The sequence below is a fragment of the Pholcus phalangioides genome, unplaced genomic scaffold (assembly GCF_987345545.1).
Source record: "Pholcus phalangioides strain wild (caught in Gottingen) unplaced genomic scaffold, Ppha-v1.0 ptg000024l_1, whole genome shotgun sequence".
Lineage (NCBI taxonomy): Eukaryota > Metazoa > Arthropoda > Arachnida > Araneae > Pholcidae > Pholcus > Pholcus phalangioides.
Genome location: NW_028301616.1, coordinates 27,560,321 through 27,580,793, shown reverse-complemented (window position 1 = coordinate 27,580,793; position 20,473 = coordinate 27,560,321). Strand labels below are relative to the sequence as shown.

Below are 20,473 nucleotides of genomic sequence, written 5' to 3'. Positions count from 1 at the left end.
TATATGTGCAGCCTCTTCACTGCAGAGAAACATATATATATGTACCTAATTTTTAACGGGTTTAAATGGTTTTTATAATGACTCTTTTTTCAAGTTAAGACCAGGGCACACACATATGTGCACCTGACTCAAATGATCTTGGTAAAAACATCGACCCTAATTAATTAATTAAACATTTTTATTTTTAAAGGGCATTTTTCTACGGTAAACACAAATCGATGAAAAAAATTTTTTAATTGTCAGCTTTGGCTCAGGTGTTAAGAGGATAATGAGAGAAATAACTTCAGAATTTACGAAAATTTATATATTCAATAAACAATAGCTTCAGAATAAATAAAAGCCTTCAGTAATTTTGGGATTTCATCTAATTTGCGGCCTATTGGCCCTGTAATTAAGTCTACGTAAATGTGAATACCCACTATACTATCCCCCCCCCAATATCACAATATAAATTAATGGGCCACGGGCTTCATTGAAAGCTTTCATCTGGCCCGCAATGTCTTAAAAGTTGAAGAAACCTGATCTAGTCTGAAGAAATTAGAATTTTAACGAATTCTCACAAAGCGCGTGATGCAACTCTCCATTCAATCGATCACGCATATCTTGTTACTTTTACAGCTCACTATAAAAAAAATTTCCCCCCCCCCATTCTTATAATGCCCGCAAATCCTCTTCCTGTAAAACAATACGAAAACACGCGATTTTTCTCTACCGAAATGTGGGAAGCAATAGCACACACACACACACACGCGAGCGCTTAATCTATAAATTCGCTCATAGAACTGTAATTACGGCTATATGGACATTATGTAACGCCGGTCATCATTGTTCCGTAATAACCGAATTGGTATCCGGGGTTATAAAATGGAAACGTATTCTGGTTGTATCTTCGGGCGTCGTTATATCCGATTCAGTTCAGATTACCCAATACTCTATCTCTCTCTCTGTCCCGGTGTTATTTTAACATTTCGCACGGAATGATTGAAATAATAATAATAATAATAATGATAATAAATAATGAACACATATATGGCCGAAGATTTCTCTTGGGTCGGAGAGCATCGGCTCTTTTCTGGGTCATAAGTTCAGTTATAGTGGACACACGAAGAATTACGACATACACGTAACACTTGTTTCTTCTCTAACTCTGACCAAATGAAGTCTGCATTAAACTGAGAGGGGGGGGGGGAGAACCAGCTTGAAATGTGTGTGTGTGATGTTTTACACGTGACTCTATCCTACGGAGAGTGACTTCAATCACTTTTAAATGGATAATAGATAATCAAACATATATATATATATATATGCGTAATGGGGGGGGGGGGGGGTTGAATGCATAACCCTTTAAGAATAGTTTCATCATTATTAACATGATGTCTTGAATGTTTCGTAACATCCGTCAGTTTTTAATATGGAGATTGATGTATAGGATGAGCATTGCGCTGTTTATTCATGTGTATGCATTTTCATGATTATATGAATGCGGTCATTCATGAATATTCATGAATCATCACATTTTCGTAGAATGAAACAGCCTGCCGACAAGGGGGGAGGAAAAATATTACCCGCGTTTTCGTAAAGATGAGGTAAAACGCAGTGTATATCGGGGGGGGGGGGGCGGGGTTCTTAACCTTTTGCGTTTCACGCAGGCGCGAATTCAGAGGGGAGGGGAGGAGGGGGCGGATGGAGAGATCGCTCTCCCGAGAGACGAATAATATGGGAGAAATTTGTCTGTCCTGAAAAATATTGGATGGCGCAATGAAAATAATAAATCGCTTCGAGACATCGCCCTGGATCGGCCTGCCTCTGTTATATTCGAAACTGAAGATATCTGCCTCCATTTAATTCGCAGTTGAAAATTCCTGCCTCCACTCCATTTGCAGCTGAAGATATCTCCCTCAGCTTCTTTCGCATCTGATTATATCTGCCTCAGCTCATTCGCAGCTGAAGATACATGCCTCTACTCCATTAACAGATGAGGATGTCCACCTTCGCTCCATTCACAATTGAAGGTGCCTGCCTCCTATCAATTCACAGCCGAAGATATCTACCCTCGTTCCATTCGAAACTGAGGATATCTGCCTCCATTTCATTCGCAGTTGAAAATATCTGCCTCGGCTTCTTTTGCAGCTGATTATATCTGCCTCGGGTCATTCGCAGCTGATTATATCTGCCTCAGGTCATTCGCAGCCGAAGGTGTCTACTTTCATTCCATTCGCAGCAGAAGATCCATTCAGTGCTGAAGATGCCTGCCTCTGATTCATTCGCAGCTGAATATATCTGACTTTACTCAGGCATAGATCCGCGGGGGAGTGGGGTTGATAGAAACGTCCGCACCTCCCAAGTTACGAATAATATGGGGAAATTTGTCTGTTTCTTGAACTTTGGGACGATCCAACGAACTTACACAGTTAGCCCTGCCCGACACATGGTCCAGGATTCGCGCCTGGATCCACGCTACAAAATGGGACCTATGGACCCTTTGTCAGAACCATCTTAAATCGTGGGCCTACCCAGACGGCCTCATGATAACGATATTTAGATAAAATTTTCGAGATATTTATAATAGAAATATATTTAATAAAATATTAAATATATGCATATTTAATATTTTAATAATTATTTTTTTAATTATCATCACAGGGTTTCTTCAGGCGGAGTATCCAGAAGCAGATCGAATATCGTTGTCTCAGGGACGGTAAATGCCTGGTGATTCGACTCAACAGGAACCGTTGCCAGCACTGCCGGTTCAAAAAATGCATCGCTGTCGGGATGTCCAGAGATTGTGAGTACAATTATTTCCTTGGAAAAAAAAATTAACAATAATTATTTACTCGTAATACTGTAGCCCATGCAGGGCCGTCTTAAGAGCATCTTGGGCCCCCGGGCCAAGAGGGATTTTCTGAGGCCCTACCTGGTAAATTCTAGTACATTTTAAACAGATCTTATTTTTATGAGGCCTCTCTACTCGTGAGGCCCCTGGCCCTGCCCGGGTGAGCCAATGCTTTAAGACGGCACTGAGCCCATGTCCCACTCACAAGAGTGGGGCTGACAGCAGGGCCACAGCTGGGAAGGGGGAGCCGGTTGGTCTGGCGCCCTGACCGCTGGCCTGGAGGAGCGCGGAATTCACCCGCTGCTAACTGCTCCTTCTATTTTACATGGAGGCGACAAAATGCGTGCTTGCCCCGGCTGACAAAGTATCCAGTCAGCGGCCCTGGCTGACAGGCCTCCAGCCCGTGGTCTCACGACGATCATTAGTTTTTGTTTTTTAAACTGTAAATTTGTACAAATATTGCACAGGAATCACACAGTTGAAAATAATAATCTAAATATTGTGATTGTTATTTCAAATTGTGTATTACTACAAGTGTATGAGATTTTTTCCATATCAGAGCAAATTTTAGCATGAATCCTAATTATTGGTCTGGTTTGTGTTGCATCTGAACAGGCCAATATTTTTTTATTCTCACTCCGTATTTAAACTTCAACATGGTAATTTTTTTAAAAAAGAAATATTGAATTTTCGCAATTGTAATTTATTTATATTATTGTATGGAAAATACAATATTCTTATAGAAGCAGATAGCGCCACCTGTTTGTCAATTTTATCACTACAAATTGAATCAAAGAAAACAGATTTTGCGTAACCAGAATATAAATAAATATATAATTTTTGCATATCTTTGATAATGTTTATAATAAAACTTTAATGCTTTTCATTAATATGGAAAAAAATACCAGTTGATAGTTCCTTAACTAATAAATGTATATTATTTCACAAATATTAATTAATTTCTACACGTTATCCCATCTTGAAGTATGCCAATGGATGGTTTAAAAAACCGTAGGTCGTCCAGATTTCGTTATGCATGATATGAAAACCGTTAAAAAAAAAACAAATATCAGTCGAAAAAGGCTGTTTTTGTGTGTGTGTGTGTTTTTTTTTCAAATCCGTAGCCTATAATACACACAAAAACGTTTATTTTCTAGTTAAAAAGGTCCTTTTTACCACGAGATAAGGGATTTTAATTAACTTTTTTATGAGAATTTTTATTTATTTCTCTGTTTAATATAGTTGAAAAAAATTGAATTTTTACTCAAGAATAATGTCGGATACCGCGTAATATCACAAAATTTTCGAAAACCAGAACGATAAAGTATACACGATTTTCTTTTTTTTTTTGTTCGAAAAAAGAATTCTTTAGTTTCTACAGCTGTCAAAAGTGGCAAAAGATGGTGTTTACGCAGGGCCGGATTAACCATTAAGCAAAATAAGCACGTGCTTAGGGTATCAGGAGAAAAGGGGCACCACCAAAAGTTATTAAATTTTTTTAAATGTAAAATATTTTCCAGCATCAAGCAGTGCCGTCTTAAGGCATGGGCCCACCCGGGCACGGCCCGGGGGCCTCACAAAAATGAGATCTGGTTGAAATTTTCGAGAATTTGTTTGGTAGGGCCTCAGAAAAATCAATTGGCCCGGGGGCCCATGATACTCTTGAGACGACCCTGGCATCAAGCATCCCACAGAAAATCCTAGAATTTTCGATTGATCCAAAGGATGGCACAAATGCAGAAAAGTTGATAATATTGCAAACTAGGGATCACGTAAATGCTGAGTTTTTGGACTGAGATTTTGTGCAATTTCTATTTCTACACTCATGTCCATAAATTAAGGATAATTCAGAATCACACGGAAATCGAAATCTAAAGTAAAAATTTCACCTGTAGAATTATCACACACATCCGCAAGAATGATATACAAATTTCAGGAAGCCACCAGATGATGCCGATAGTACGTCACAATGACGAGAGTGTAAGAGGGGGATATATAAAGAATGGTGGCAAAGAAGTAAAATTGTTCACAAGAGTTCTGTAAGGCGCTCAGTGCCATAAGCGAATAGTTATGACACAGAGGACGCATGTGGATGATTTTTTACGTGGTAGAATTATCGGCCGCCTGGAATGTGGGCGTACTCAGATGGAAGTATCCGAGGAACTTGGAATTGCCCAAAGTGTCATCTCTAGGCTTTGGCAACGATTCCAAGATAACGGAAATGTCAGTAGACGTTACAGTACAGGTCGTCCCCCGAGTTACAACGCCGAATGAAGACCGGTATTTGGCAGTAACTGGCAAAAGAAGCAGACGGAGCACAGCATCCGGCCTGTCTCGTCAGCTATCTGCAGCCACAGGTACCACAGTTTTAAGGCAAACCGTGTACAGACGTTTGGGAGATATTGGTCTATATGCTCACAGGCCTGTCAGATGTGTTTCGCTCACGGCAACTCACTGTCGGCAGCGATTAGCCTGGAGTAGAGAACATGCAATGTGGACATCGTCACAGTGGGCTTGTGTGATGTTTTCCGATGAGTCCAGGTTTAGCTTGCAGTATGATCACGTCGGACTTTCATATGGAGAACGCCAGGTACCCGTTACCAACAAGACAACATCATTGAACGACACCGTTACGATGATTTTCTTGACCACTCATTCCTCAAATGCGCTGTCCTTTGCTATGATCCGCTTGCCTCCCCCCCCCTTAAATATATCTGTGTTTCTAAGTCCTTCTTTTGGTCACTCACACATGCTTGCATACTCTTTCAGTTACTCTCATGCTGACCCACTCTCTAGGTCACTCTTCCTGTCGTTCACATGCTTGCACACGCTCTAGATCGGTGTTTCTCAACCGCCGGGCCCTGGCATCGGTCAAACCGGGCTATGAATGATTTATTGTTTAATTTTTCCCCCTTCATTTCCCATTAGTGGTGCTTATGACCAGGCCTTCCACTCGAAAAAAAAAAACAACCGGGCCGCGAGCTTCAGAAGGTTGTTCTAGATCACTTTAGCTCACTCACATGCTTGCATTAAGAGTAAGCCAAGTTCTCCAGAATAAGGACATGAATTTGAAAATCCACAAATGTTTATGAGTTATTAGAGGATAAACTGCATGGTTTTTAGGGGTGTTATCGTTAATTATTATTACCCATGCTCTTTTGTTCGCTCACATGCTTGGGAACCGCTGCTCTATGTCAATCCTTGACCAAGTCTCTCGCTCTCTAGACAGGGCCGGGTTCATGATTATAACATTTTGTCACCATTCTCATATTATGTGTACTTATTTTCTCACACTCATTCCTAGAATTTAACCACTCATTCCTAAAATTTGCCGCCCTCTGAACTTGCCACCCTGGGCAATAGCCCGCTAAGGCCCCCGTAAATACGCCAATGCCTGTGAGTAATATCAGCCATGCTAGTGGTTGCTTTACCATTCCGTGGTTGCTTTTGAAGCCGCTTTGTGAAATCCTAATAAGCAGTCGATGGGAGAAAATATCTTTTTATCATTTGAATGTTTTAAAAAGATTTAAAAAAAGTCTAAAAACCTAAGGTCGGACTTCTTTGGGAAATACGAAAGAAAAATTCCAAAAACTTCCAAAAATGTTCCAAAAAAAATTTTCAACAGATATTATCAGACTTTGCAAGCAGAAAAAAAGTGGGTGGAGAGATTTTCAATGTCCGTGCTTAAAAATATTCAAATTCGTAATTCCGGCTTAGAATAGTTGCTTCTGAAATATAAAATTTCACACATGTACTCTAGGACCGCGTACATACTTTTAGAGACCGCGGGGAGGGGGGGGGGGCACCAAAAACATTCAAGTGCTTAGGGACTTCAAACACTTTAATCCGGCCCTGTGTTTACGTCGGACGTAAACATACCTAAACACTGTTTTTTGCCTTTTCCTGTAAAATTGTCCTTTTTTGTGCGTGACTTGCATGCTTTTCCATGTTAGCGCCTCAGTAAAATGTCACGGTGTTTCCACGAAAACGTTTTAGTCATTTTTTCTTAGTTCGGCTGAAGGGCAGGCTCGAGAAAAACAATTTCTATCTTGCGGGACCTATTTTTAGCCTCCCCCCCCCCTCCACGTGCTAAAATTCGCCCTGAAACTCGAATTTAGTGTCTCTCCTTGAGCTGCGGCCTCACGGGTCGCGTGGTGAGCCGCCCCTACCGAAACCGGAAATTACGGGAAGCAAAAAATTAATATAAATTAAGGGGGGATTCTCTCCTTTTTTTGCCCCCTTCTGGAAACACTATAGAAATTCATTGTCGGGAAATTAAATTTCCATCACCAAAAAATTAGATGCGTCATTCCCTGAAGAAATGTTTGTTACACAGTAGTGTGAATTTATTAATTGTAAAGACATTTAAATGATGTGTCGTAATAGTGCCATTATAAAGTAATGTCCAAGATGTCCAGTGAATTCATGAATACGAAGTTCAAAAATTTCTGAAAATTGAAGGATTTGAACGGTTTGCGAAAAACTGTTCTCAAATCAAAGGGGATTTGTTTGGTACAAAAATAGCATAAATTTTTAGAGTTTTGTTTTTGTACACAACAAAGAGGGCGCTGGGAGAGAAAAAAAAATCACTGGAGATATGTGAATCCGAGTCCTATAAAATATAGGATGTATGATTACCGAATCATACGATTATTGATGCTCATCACCGAATTTTTCTGTTACTGGTGCACGCATAAGGTTTTCGTGATTATGTTGGCATTGGTGGATAGAGTACTATGGAAGGTGCTTTACCTTAACTACGAAGAGTCGACTGAATCTTTACGAATGTTCCGGACACAGAGGAGATTGAAGAAATGTTCGGGTCAAGAATTTTGTTATTTATTTATTTATATAATATTGTTGGACCTGGGGCCCATACAAGAGGATGCGATTGAAAGTGACAAAGATATTGTTTGGTATTGGACAAAAAACTAGCGATATTCGACAATGGAGCTGAGGAGTTTGTTCCATTCACCAATGGTATGAGGGAAGAAGCTGTATGTAAAGCAGTCAGTATATAGAAGGAAAAAATATGTTTTATTTTAAGCGAATGATCGAGTCTTCTGGAGATGCAGGATGGTTTGGCACGGATACCAAAATTGAGATGACCCATGGAAAATTTATATAACAGGGTTTATCGAGAAATGAGAGGGAGGAGTTCGGACTCGGAAACAAAAGATGACCAGCAGTAGTGGCTAAATCGGATAGATTTATTTTGGATTGATTCGAGTTTGTCTATATTACTGGAGGTGGAAAGTTTTTATTTTTCTTTTCGTGCAGCGCTCTCACACAAACATTGCACAACAATGCACAAACATTGGAATTATTTTTTTGTCTTATGCCAAAAAACTACCTTCGTGAGAATAACTTTTTCACAAACCGCATTTTAATGTATCAATTTCTTATATTTTTATGAATTGTCAAACTGTTTACGAATTCATGGGACACCCTGTACATCCCAGTGATTCATTTGCCAGAAATTACAATCAGTTGTTTATCTCACTCCTGAATCTGGGCCTCTTGGAAACACTATAGGAATTCATTGACGGAAAAATAAATTGCCAACACCGAATTGGCACGAAATTTCCTGCCTGCAAGAACACACATTGCCATTATAGCGGTACAATGAGATGATGAAGTAACTGATGGAGTAAAACACTGTTAGTGATAGTCATTAAATGATGCTGTTAATGATGACCAAAATGTATGATATTTAAAAATATCTTTCCCCGATAATATATTATCATTAAGTTGTGATTAATTAGCACATACTTTCTTATTTTTAAAACAGCTGTTCGCTACGGAAGGGTGCCGAAGAGGTCGAGGGAACAGAACGAGGAAAATCGAGTGATCGTGTCCGAGGCTGACCAGTCCGCTTGGGACACGGAGAACAAAGAGAAGCAGCTGGTTCAGTTGATTAGGAGCATAGCCGAAGTACACTGCGCTTTCTCCGCCTACACCGAAGAGAAGATGCATAACGTGTCCCGGAAACCTGCAATTTTCGTAAGTAATATTTCTCATTAATTGCACTATTACAAACCCTTTGAACCACTTCGTTAATTGCTTGATAAATTTGCCGAAAAAGTGATGTTCTGGGGCCCCTGCTCTGACCTAGAAGTAACAGCTTGAATACTATTTATTAGCTCACCAAAGTGGCTTGAATACTATTTATTAGCTCGAAAACCATAGAATCAGCTTTCATCACGATCTGATCCTCAATGAACATGAGGCCTGCAAGCCATGCCCAGATGGTCCCATGTGTTAAGATAGCCCAGGCTCAATGGAATGTTCTGTTGGATTCTGAAAGTAATCACACTTCCCCCCCCCCTCCCATATTTCACTTAGGCCGGGATTACACTATAAAAGTTTTATGAAAATAATTTTACAAAACTTGAAAAATGAGACCAACAGGCGTATATTGACTTATTGGTTGTTTTTTTTTTTAAAAAAGTTTTGCAAAAGATAAAACTTGACTAATGCAGCCAATATGCTTATTGGTTGCATTTGTCTAGTTTTATAAAATAATTTTTATAAAACTTTATAGTGTAATTCCGACCTTATAGAAGATTCATTTTTCTTCATACCTAATTTTTTTTTTCCTCTCACAGATCTCTGTCTCCTGTCCCTTCAACCACCTGTCATAGGTCCAATTTCACTTTATTTTCACCCAAGGTCCCCTTAGAATACCCAACGACCACCAGAGGGCCATATGACCCCAGATTGTGAAAATTTAGAAAAGAACCACCTCAAACTACCGACTGGGCCACATATCAGGAAACCATCTCCTCGTGACGCCGCTGACAAAAGTCTGTGACGCCCCCTAGGAACCACGATGTAAACTTTGAGAACCACTGGGGGTAAAATTACATGTATGCGAATATATCATTGATTTGAATGCGTTTCTCTCTCTCTGTCTCTCTCTAGAGTCTGGACGAGTTTCAGACGGCCAGCATAGATGCCAACGGTAATACGCAGATAGCGGCCGACAGCCTGGAACAGCAAAAGATCGTGATGTGGCAGCATTTCGCGACGCTGCTGACGCCCTCCATCCAGAGAATCGTCGAGATCGCGAAGAGGGCGCCGGGATTCCACATGCTCACCCAGGACGACCAGATCATCCTCATCAAACAGGGCTTCTTCGAGATCTGGGTCATCCACATTTGCCGGCAGGTCAACCCTTCCGACAACACCATCACCTTCAGCGACGGCAGCTACATAACGAGGCAACAAGTGGAGCTCATGTTCGACGTAAGGCTTTACTAAAATCTAAAAACACTGCCTTAACATTCTTTTCAATCAACATTTGGCATATACATATATACTGTCGCGTGCGGAAAATTCATCGCTAACAATTCACCGCCTGAATACAACTCATCGACCACAATTCAATCTCTACGCAATTCACCGAAGGGATAATTCACCACCACTCAATTCACAGACAAATAATTTATTGACAAAGTGATATAGCGAGGGAGTGGATGAGCTGGTGAGTGATTGATCAAGTGAGTCAGGGAGTTAGTGAGGGAGCAGGTGAGCAAGTGAATGAGTCCCTCATAAGATCGCTCACTCAATCGCTCACTCACTCGGTAACTCCCCACTCACTCCGTCATTCACACTATTGATTACTCACTAACCCACTGGCTTGGTCACTTATATATGGTCACTCATTGAATCACTCATTCACTCGGTAGCTCTCCACTCACTCCGTCATTCATACGATTGATTGCTCACTCACCCACTCGCTTGGTCACTGATATATAGTCACTGCCCGCTCAATCGCTCACTCGCTTGTTCACCGCTCATACGGTCTTTTAATTGCTCAGTCTCCCCCTTTCACCTGGTCATTCACTCAATTGTTCACCAAGTTAGTAACTCACCCACTAACTTGATCACTAATATATGGTTATTCACTTATTTACTCGGTCACTCACCCAATTACTTGGTTACTCTCGTGGTCACTCACTCAATCACTCATTAACTCGGTCATACATTTGGTTACTCACTCGGTTACTCATGTGGTTATTCACTCTTACTCTTTGGTTACTCACTCATACGGTTAGTGATGTGGTTACTCATTCTGTTACTCATGTGGTTACTCACTCTGTTACTCATGTGGTTACTCACTCTGTTACTCATGTGGTTACTCACTCATCCACTCATACGGTCACTCATTCACCCTTCACTTGGTCACTAATACGGTCACTCACTAGCTTTTTTCACCACCTCATCATTCTGTCACTCACTAGCTTTTTTCGCTAACTCATTCACCAACTCATTCTGTCACTCACTAGCTTTTTTCGCTAACTCCTTCTGTCACTCACTAGATTTTTTCGCAAACTTATTCACCAACTCATTCTGTCACTCGATCTCTCACTCACTCACTGGTGACACTGAATTTCCCAAGCAATGATTTTTCCGTAAATCCTATACTGTACATCACCCACTTCTTCACAGAGTAAACTTCAACAATATTTCTGCAGTATTCAGTTTCATTTGCGCAGTAAGAATCACGGCAATCAGCATACATTGATATTTACCATGTAAATATAGGATTCTCCCATGATAGCTAATTACAATTAATGTATGTTATTGTTTCTCTTTGACACCAAACAGGGAATTAGATGAATATTTAAGTTGTTTATGAAGTTGTTATTTGAACGCACCTTCATATTCATGGTTTGTTATTTTGTGCATTTTGCAGTACGAGTTCGTGTCGGCTTTTTTCACTTTCGTGACCTCCTTCAATAACTTGCAACTGAATGACACGGAGATCGCTCTGTTTTCCGCCATCGTCTTGCTCATGTCGGGTGAGTATCATTCATTCAGACATTCATTTAACCTCTACCCATCATGCGCAAAACACATGCATCTTTTTCTCTTCGCATACCTGAAACTATTGAAAAGCCACACTGTAAAACAGATTTAGACAAAATATTAATGGATATAAAAATATATAAAATTAGAGCTGGATATACCGTCGGCCATTCTAATACACAGGGTGATTGTTTATTATAATTCCCGTGCTTTGAACAGTTTTTCTCAAAAGCTACTCATCCGACCACAGCCAAATTGTTAGGATATCTTAATGAAACCATGGGAGGAAAGAGATTTATGAAAAAAAGGCTCAATTTGCCACCACCAGGTGAAAAAGTGGCGCTTTTTATCGTATATACTAAGTATTAATGGAATACGCCCACCATAATGGGCGCTATATAGGTCTGAGTAGTGTCAGTATACCGACGGCGCTACATTGGTCTCTGTGCGGTGTCAGAAGAATACCGAAACTACTCAAACCTCTGTTGCTTCCGTTCTGGTGGACGCATTTGAAACTTGGTATACACGCTATATGGACCATGGGGTGAAAAGGAAATGCAATAAAAAAGCGCCACCCTTTTTACCTGGTGGTCAAAAATTGAACTATTTTTCATAAATCTCTCTCCCATGGTCTCATTAATATATCCAGAAAATTTGGCTGTGTTCGGATGAGTAGAATTTTAATTATAATCATCCTGTAGAGCATTTATTGTACATATGAAGTCTTAAGTACTGTATATGTTACGATATGATGATATGCATAATCGCCTACCATTTTGGTAAGTTTGATAAATTTTGTGCATATACACCTAGAATTTGTCACATTTACTGGTGATTGTGTAGACCTCAGCTCGTATTGGTAAATATCACACATAAATCGTCAATAAATTACTTAAATTTACCGGAAATTATGCATAAATTTCAATCTAGGACAAAGATCTTCAATGCATAGCCCGCATTGCAGTGACCCGCCGATGAAAATACAAGTCATAGAATTTATAGAAATGCTGAAAACAAAAATTCAATGAACAAATGTACTTGACAATTTACGCGTGAAAGCAGAAAACATTTAGAAAACATTTCAGAACTAATGAGAAAAAATTTTAGAATTAAAGAGAAATAATTTTGGAGTCGATGAAAAATAATTTAGAGTTAAGGAGAATTTGAATTAATACAGATCAATATTTGATGAAAAAATTAATCTCATAGTTTATGGGAAAAGTTCAGAATTAATGAAATTCATATTTAATGAAAAAGTAATTTCAGAATTAATGAAATTCATATTTAATGAAAAAGTAATTTCAGAATTAATGAAATTCATGTTTAATGAAAAAGTAATTTCAGAATAAATGAAATTCATATTTAATGAAAAAGTAATTTCAGAATTAATGAAATTCATATTTAATGAAAAAGTAATTTCAGAATTAATGAAATTCATATTTAATGAAAAAGTAATTTCAGAATTAATGAAATTCATGTTTAATGAAAAAGTAATTTCAGAATTAATGAAATTCATATTTAATGAAAAAGTAATTTCAGAATTAATGAAATTCATATTTAATGAAAAAGTAATTTCAGAATTAATGAAATTCATATTTAATGAAAAAGTAATTTCAGAATTAATGAAATTCATATTTAATGAAATTAATATTCAATGGAAAAAATCTCACAAATAATGAAAATTTACACTTGGTGAAAAAATAATTCCATACTCAATGAAATTCACATTCTATAAAAATTTTATTTGTATTAATAAAAATCCATACTTTAAAATAATTTCAAATTTAATAAAAATTCATATATTTAATGAAAAGATTTCAGAAATAATGGGAATTAATATTTGATGGAAAAACAATTTCAGAATTAATGAAACTCATATTCAATGAAAAAAAAAAAAATCTCAGAATAAATAAAATTCTCCAAGGGCCCCTATTTTATTCGGAGCTCTCGCCCTGCCCCCTCCCCCAAGGTACTGCCGTTAAGACGCCACTGTGTGAATCCAAGTATAGCAAAATGAGTTTTTGGTCGTCGGGCTTCATTAGAAAAAAGGCCCACAGTTTCTGAATGGTTGAAGGCTCCTGGACTCTAGGATGATGAATTCGAAATTATATATGTTTGCACATGATGAAACATGCGAAGAAAACCGACATTTCAACATTTCAATACCGATAGTAATTTATGGTTTTTTTTCTTCTTTACATCAATCGTAATTTAATTTTTGTGGCAAAATACGAACAGTGCACGTATCGCGTACGAGATGAACTGCGTATCTGAACTGAACTCACAAACTTCATACGAGAATTATGCATCATCCCCGTTAAAAGTGATAAATGCAATGAAATTGATCAAACCTACCGAGACGATTGCGATTATGCATAGTTACCGGTTCACCACCTTTTCCGTAACATATACATACACAATACAGTAATAGTATCAGGGCCGGAACTCGGAAGGGGGGGGGGGCGGGAGGGCAACTGCCTCGTGCGGCAAACTTTAGGATGCAGCAGTTTTAGGTGGGAACAAAGAACATCGTTATAAAATTACTGAATTTTAACCCTCTAAGCCGCAATTAGAAACCACTAAACCCCCCCCCCCCCTCCCCCCATAATAATACCATGTAGGCTCTCTTCCGATTTTCAGCAGGTACAAACTAAGGTGTTTAAGGAAAGTTTCCCATTGAGAAATCAACTTTACAAAATATCTGGGCTTGCCAATGCTAAAATAAGAGGGCGGGGGGCTTTTATCGTGGCGAGATATCTCGTCATTGCCGCTTAAAGGGTTCAAGTTGTGGGGCGGAAATAATCCCAGTTACGGCCCTGATAGCATGGTTGATTAGATCACGAATTTTCTCAACATTTTTTATATAAGTATGCACGAACCATTTGCTAGCTTCTTTTAACATACAAGTTTTATTCTTTTAATTTAGAGCAGTGGTTCTTAATTAGTGGTTTTGTAATGGGCATACGCCTCCCTGGTGCTGCAAGAAAGCAGTTTTAGAAGTGCAAAGAGGGAAAAATTTGCATTATACATTGACTTGCAAGAAAGTGAGTTGAAGTTACCAATGTTCGGTAGGTCCCAAAAGTACTTGAAAAGTCTTAAAAGGTACTTAATTATTAGTAGATAAGTAGATATAAGAAGAGGAAAAATATTACATAATACAAGTCAATAAGAAAAAAGCGGAGATCACTATAATTGACATCAAGATGTCTCTTCTCTGTAGTCGAATTTTCTCACACGTGTCATGAAAAAAGGTGATAGAAGATCTAAGAAAATTGTATCGTATAAAAATTATACAGTCAAACCTCGTTAATGAGTCACTCTTGGGAGAGCAAAAATATGACTTGATAAGCGGAGTGAGCCATAGCTGTGCCAATTCCTGGTTGAGGATAATTGGTACTTCCAAAAAGTGATCCGGTAAGCGGAGTGACGTGTTAACCGGGTGACGCACTAACGAGGTTTGACTGTATTGTATATATTCACGTGAATAATTTGTAGCTTTAGAACTGAATGATCGATATTCCGATACGACTGTAACTGATTTCAGATTATCAAGATACTTGTGCAAGTTGAAAATACATGTATAAATGAATTTATAAATGAAGATGCAGAGTATTTGCTAATATCCTTACTAGTTGCTGGGGCCCGATGTGAAAATAATGTTATAGCGCCAAAAGCCCTATTTTATATACAGTATTTTATGGAAATCGGCCTCCTAAAAAATTCACACATTATTACAGAATATACAGAAATGCTGAAAAATATCCATAAAAAGTTTTAACTGACAATTTAATGTAAATTAACCGAAAATTATATTGAAAATTTCGAATTAAAAATTCGATGTAAAATTAGATCGAAATTTTTTTAAATCAACAAAAAAAAAAAATCCAAAACTAATGAAAATTAGGATCTAATGAAAGAAATAATCAGTTTTAGAATAAAATAATTAATAGCAATCGAAGTTCAGAATTGATGAAAGAAATAATTTCAGAATTAATGAAAGAAATAATTTCAGAATTAATGAAATAAATTATTCCAGAATTAATAAAGAAAATAATTCCATAATTAATGAAAGGATTTATTCCATAATTAATGAAAGGATTTATTCCATAATTAATGAAAGGATTTATTCCATAATTAATGAAAGGATTTATTCCATAATTAATGAAAGGATTTATTCCATAATTAATGAAAGGAAATTATTCCAGAACTGATGAATGTTCGACCGTCTTAACGAGGTTAGACTGTATTACAAGTAATTATAAGATCTTAAATTAGTAAGATTTAAGAAATCTTACGGTTAGCCCTTTAAGAGGCATTGACGAGATATCTGGCCTCCTCTAAAGCCTATTTTATCCCAGCATTTACAATCCTAGATATTTTGTGAAGTTAATTTCTTAATGAAACACTTTTTCTCATACCCCATAGTGTTCACCTGCTGAAAATCAGAAGAAAGCCTACCAGATATATAAGATATGGCATTTCACAGGGGGGTTTAGTAATTTTTGTGGTGCCGCTTTTAGGGTTAAAAATTATTTAATGATGATCGGTATTATATAACTCTGATTCATTACGTAAGTGCTATTGCCTACAAAGAGTATAAAGATTCGGTACGATTTGGTTTTGATGTATCGTGATTGTATTGTAAATCTCACTCGTTGTGTTCACTATACACTTTGGGATCTTTTTCATTTGCTTATTTTCTAAAGAGCGTCCTGGGATTTACGATCACAAGACGATCGACCAACAACAAGAGAAGATAATCGAAGGGCTAAAATTCCAAACGACGAGAAACCACGCCAACAACCCACACATATTCCCTAGCCTAATGATGAAACTGCCGGAACTTCGGTCATTGGGTGCCAAGCACATGGAGCACCTGCAGTGGTTCCGGGCGAACTGGACTCAGCTCAAGTTACCACCTCTTTTCGCCGAGACCTTCGATATACCTAACTGCGAATCGACCATACAGCAATAATTGTAAGTACGATATTGTACCTGTTTAAGTGGATAAATATTGATTTTTATATATTTTCGCAATACAAATCTGAAACCACGCTGATAGATATTCTCCAAATTTCCCGTAAACACATGTATAACAAAAATATTTTAGGTTCTCTTTGGTATAGGTGTGTTTATGGGGAATTTGGAGAATATCTATTAACATGATTTCAGATTTGCATTGAGAAAATATATTATATATATACCTAACCTTTATGTTACTTTGAAATTTGGTTGCATTCACTAACACATTTTTTTTCAGAAAATTATTTAGTTCATGACGAATTAATCAACTGGTTATTTTAACCCTTGAATACATAACTTTTCATATATGCAGTCAAATCCCGTTTTAACGAATACCGTTATAGCGAAAATCTCGTTTTAACGAACACTTTTTTATTCCCCCAAATAAGTTTACATAGAAACAATTCGAGGTAACCTAGAATTCCTTTGTAACGAAATTTCGTTTTAATGAAATGATTCCTCCGGTCTCTTGGCATTTGTTATAACGGGATTCCACTGTACAAAGGATCCTCGCACATATGCAAAGGGTCCATTATTGCAGCCAGTTTGAAGATAGAAACTCAGCCATCTTTGCCCATAAGCTGAGGTTATTTTCTTTCCATTTTATAGTTTGAATTTGCTGTTAGATGTCCCAATTAACGATAACAATTCTTTGTTTCTTACAGAGCATGTGTGGTTGTGATTTCGCTGATTTGTTAAAAAATGTTTTGTTTGCATTTCTTTTCTTTTTTACCTTGAAGTTTTCAAGATTTTTTTCCTTGTTGTAATTATGAAATTATTTTTTTCTTTTGGAAAGTAAGATTATTCACACACACCATACATTTATTTTCTGTGAAATTTTTGAGGCCCCGTATAAGCAGTACGATTCAAAATAGATTTTTAAATGATTTGTTCTTCCTATTCGTGTCAGTAACTATGAAAAAATTATCAGCTCGAGAAAAAATATCATGCATTTAAAGATTTGAAGTACTACCAGCACTACACGCTTGCATAAAAATAAAAAATACCAATTCAATTATGTTAAATAATACAGTTGCATAGATATTTATTTATTTTACCACAAAAAAAAACCAAATTTGTTTCATACATTTGCTAGGGAACACTTTGTGGGGTGCAGTGTTTTACACAATGTAGTGTAACACAAACAGTAAACACTTTTACAGGGACGAAACATCTAACTGAATGCAGCAAACACTTTTACAGAGACGAAACATCTGACTGAATGCAGTACACTTTTACAGGGGCGAAACATCTGACTGAATGCAGTACACTTTTACAGAGGCGAAACATCTAACTGAATGCAGCAAACACTTTTACAGAGACGAAACATCTGACTGAATGCAGTACACTTTTACAGGGGCGAAACATCTGACTGAATGCAGTACACTTTTACAGAGGCGAAACATCTAACTGAATGCAGTAAACACTTTTACAGGGACGAAACATCTAACTGAATGCAGTAAACACTTTTACAGAGACGAAACATCTAACTGAATGCAGTAAGCACTCTTACAGGGACGAAACACTTGACTGAATGCAGTACACTTTTGCAGGGACGAAACACTTGACTGAATGTAGTACACTTTTGCAGGGACGAAACATCTAACTGAATGCAGTGAACACTTTTACAGGGACGGAACATCTGACTGAATGCAGTACATTTTTAGGGACGAAACATCTAACTGAATGCAGTAAACGCTTTTACAGAGGCGAAACATCGAACTGAACGCAGTAAACACTTTTACAGGGACGAAGCATCTAACTTAATGCAGTAAACACTTTTACAGGGACGAAACATCTGACACTGAATTTTATTAATTGACATATTTAAAAAAGTAGTAGTCCCAAACTTGTGCTGTCATCTGGTATATAATCGTAAAATAGTTATACAGCTTTCATACTTCAAAATCCAACACTTATCAACGTATGTAAGAGATGTTAGGAGTTAAACAATTAGTGGTACTTTAAAGTACAGTCAAAGAGTACTGTGAAAGGGTCAAGGGGGATCAAGAACGAAAAAAATTCGGGGACGAACAGTTATTTCAATTACTTATCGCAAAGGGTAGATTCACTAAAATGCTCCCATGAACACTCGAAATTTTGAAGGAGAAAAATGTTTTCGTGACCGAAAATAAATCCGATTTCATGACAAATTTCGGTACAAACCGCATGCTCGTGTGATGATTGATATTAAACTTAACGTAAAGTTACAGGAGTTACTGAACAACATTTATTTAGAAATAAAACAATATTTAACATGATCATGAAATTTATATAGTGAGATATGAAATTATATGAAATATACAAAAAATTTTTTTTTTTATGTTATTGAATCTGGAACACTAATCTAGAACTCGGATTATATACAAATGCATATTTTGGCCTTTTTTAGCATTATTGCATAAAATCAAAGAATTTTTAGTATGAGTGCATATTTTTGAAGGTTTATTTTTAAGCTCACTCAATTTTTTTAAAAATAATTTTTCAAACAAACACATTGTTCATAATATTTTCATAGCATCTGTTTTTTTCCCCGCAGGTGAAATTTAGTGAATTAATTCATATTTGTAAAATATTTTACGAATATTAACCGTTTTATTGTGTAAGGCTATTTCTAAAGATACGCCTAAATTTTTTTTAGAAATAGTGTTGAAATCCTTTTGTTACTGGTTTTTTCGTTATTGAGAAGCTACAATAAACTGAAAATTAAGAGGGAATATTTTTTTTTAAATGAATACATATGTACTAAGAAATAGAAAAGATGCATTTTAAAAACACATCTGCTTTTTTTTTTGCATGGTGATTTTTTTAATGCATATTTTCTCATTTTTTATACGTATTTCGGAATTTTTGAGTTTTCAAGATTTCTAATGCATATTCTGGGGTGTTTAATGCATATTTTGGGATTTTCAGTGCCTATTTCGGCCTTTTAAGTACACATTCTGGTATTTTAAGTTCTTATTTTTGCATTTATAAATGCATATTTGCATATTTTTAGAGCATATCTTTTTTAGTGCATATAATCCGGGCTCTACTAATAACCATAAATTGCTTGCCAAAAAATGTTTTCCCTTTTGTTTGTTTGTATTTAATACAGATATTTTATTTTTGTTTAGCATTTCAACGCAAATGACCACACGAAGGTGCATTTGATGGACGTTTACTCTCTTACTCAAGGAGACACGCAGAAAAAAATTGCATATAGAGGAGCTGAATGCTATCATAAAAACTCTCTCGTTTCGCGCGTGTGATGATCTCTGCGCCTTCGTGTTGTAACTGATTTTGTACATAAAAAAAAAAGTGAGGTAATGTTCTTGTTTTGTTTTTCCGGAATTCCCTAAATTTTCCCCCGGAGTGTAGCAGCTGTGGCAGAAAAAAAAAAAAAAAAAAACACATATACACACACAGACACAGAGAAGCAATTCGAAAAAGTATTGAACGTTACGATGAAATACAAAATATAAATACGAGTATATACTATGAATGATGATTAATGGAGATAACTTCAAGCCCATGAAATGCATCGCTACTCGTGCATTCCACACTAGATGTTTTCTCATTCGAAAGTAGGAGAAGTATGTCGTGTTCATAATGCATTTTTGGGACCATCACTGTTTTTTGATTGTTCATATTTATTTGAATCATTTTCCTCCCCCTCCCTCAATTGTTTTTCTCTCCCTCCTCTCTCGTGTGTGAGATTGTTTCTACGTTATATAGTTGTTGTTGTCTCATCTAGATTAAGGTTTTCCTCGTTCACGCACAGTTGTTATAATATTGTAGTACTTTTTTTTAAACATTTATTAT

General features: G+C 37.0%; 1 protein-coding gene across 2 annotated transcripts in view; it reads left to right on the top strand.

Moving 5' to 3' along the window:
• The window catches only part of LOC149069121 (ecdysone-induced protein 78C-like), a 129,104-nt gene extending 109,063 nt beyond the window's left edge, over window positions 1–20,041 (top strand). Inside the window, exons 3-8 of one of the 2 annotated variants that reach the window (XM_089250913.1) lie at window positions 2,644–2,785; window positions 8,625–8,836; window positions 9,758–10,081; window positions 11,535–11,640; window positions 16,354–16,624; window positions 19,786–20,041. In XM_089250913.1, coding sequence (XP_089107039.1) covers window positions 2,644–2,785; window positions 8,625–8,836; window positions 9,758–10,081; window positions 11,535–11,640; window positions 16,354–16,622 — 1,053 coding nt within the window. In that variant the 3' untranslated portion in view covers window positions 16,623–16,624; window positions 19,786–20,041. The remainder of the gene's footprint in view (window positions 1–2,643; window positions 2,786–8,624; window positions 8,837–9,757; window positions 10,082–11,534; window positions 11,641–16,353; window positions 16,625–19,785) is intronic. The other variant, XM_089250912.1, reaches the window with a different exon arrangement.
• Window positions 20,042–20,473: the final 432 nt, after the last annotated feature.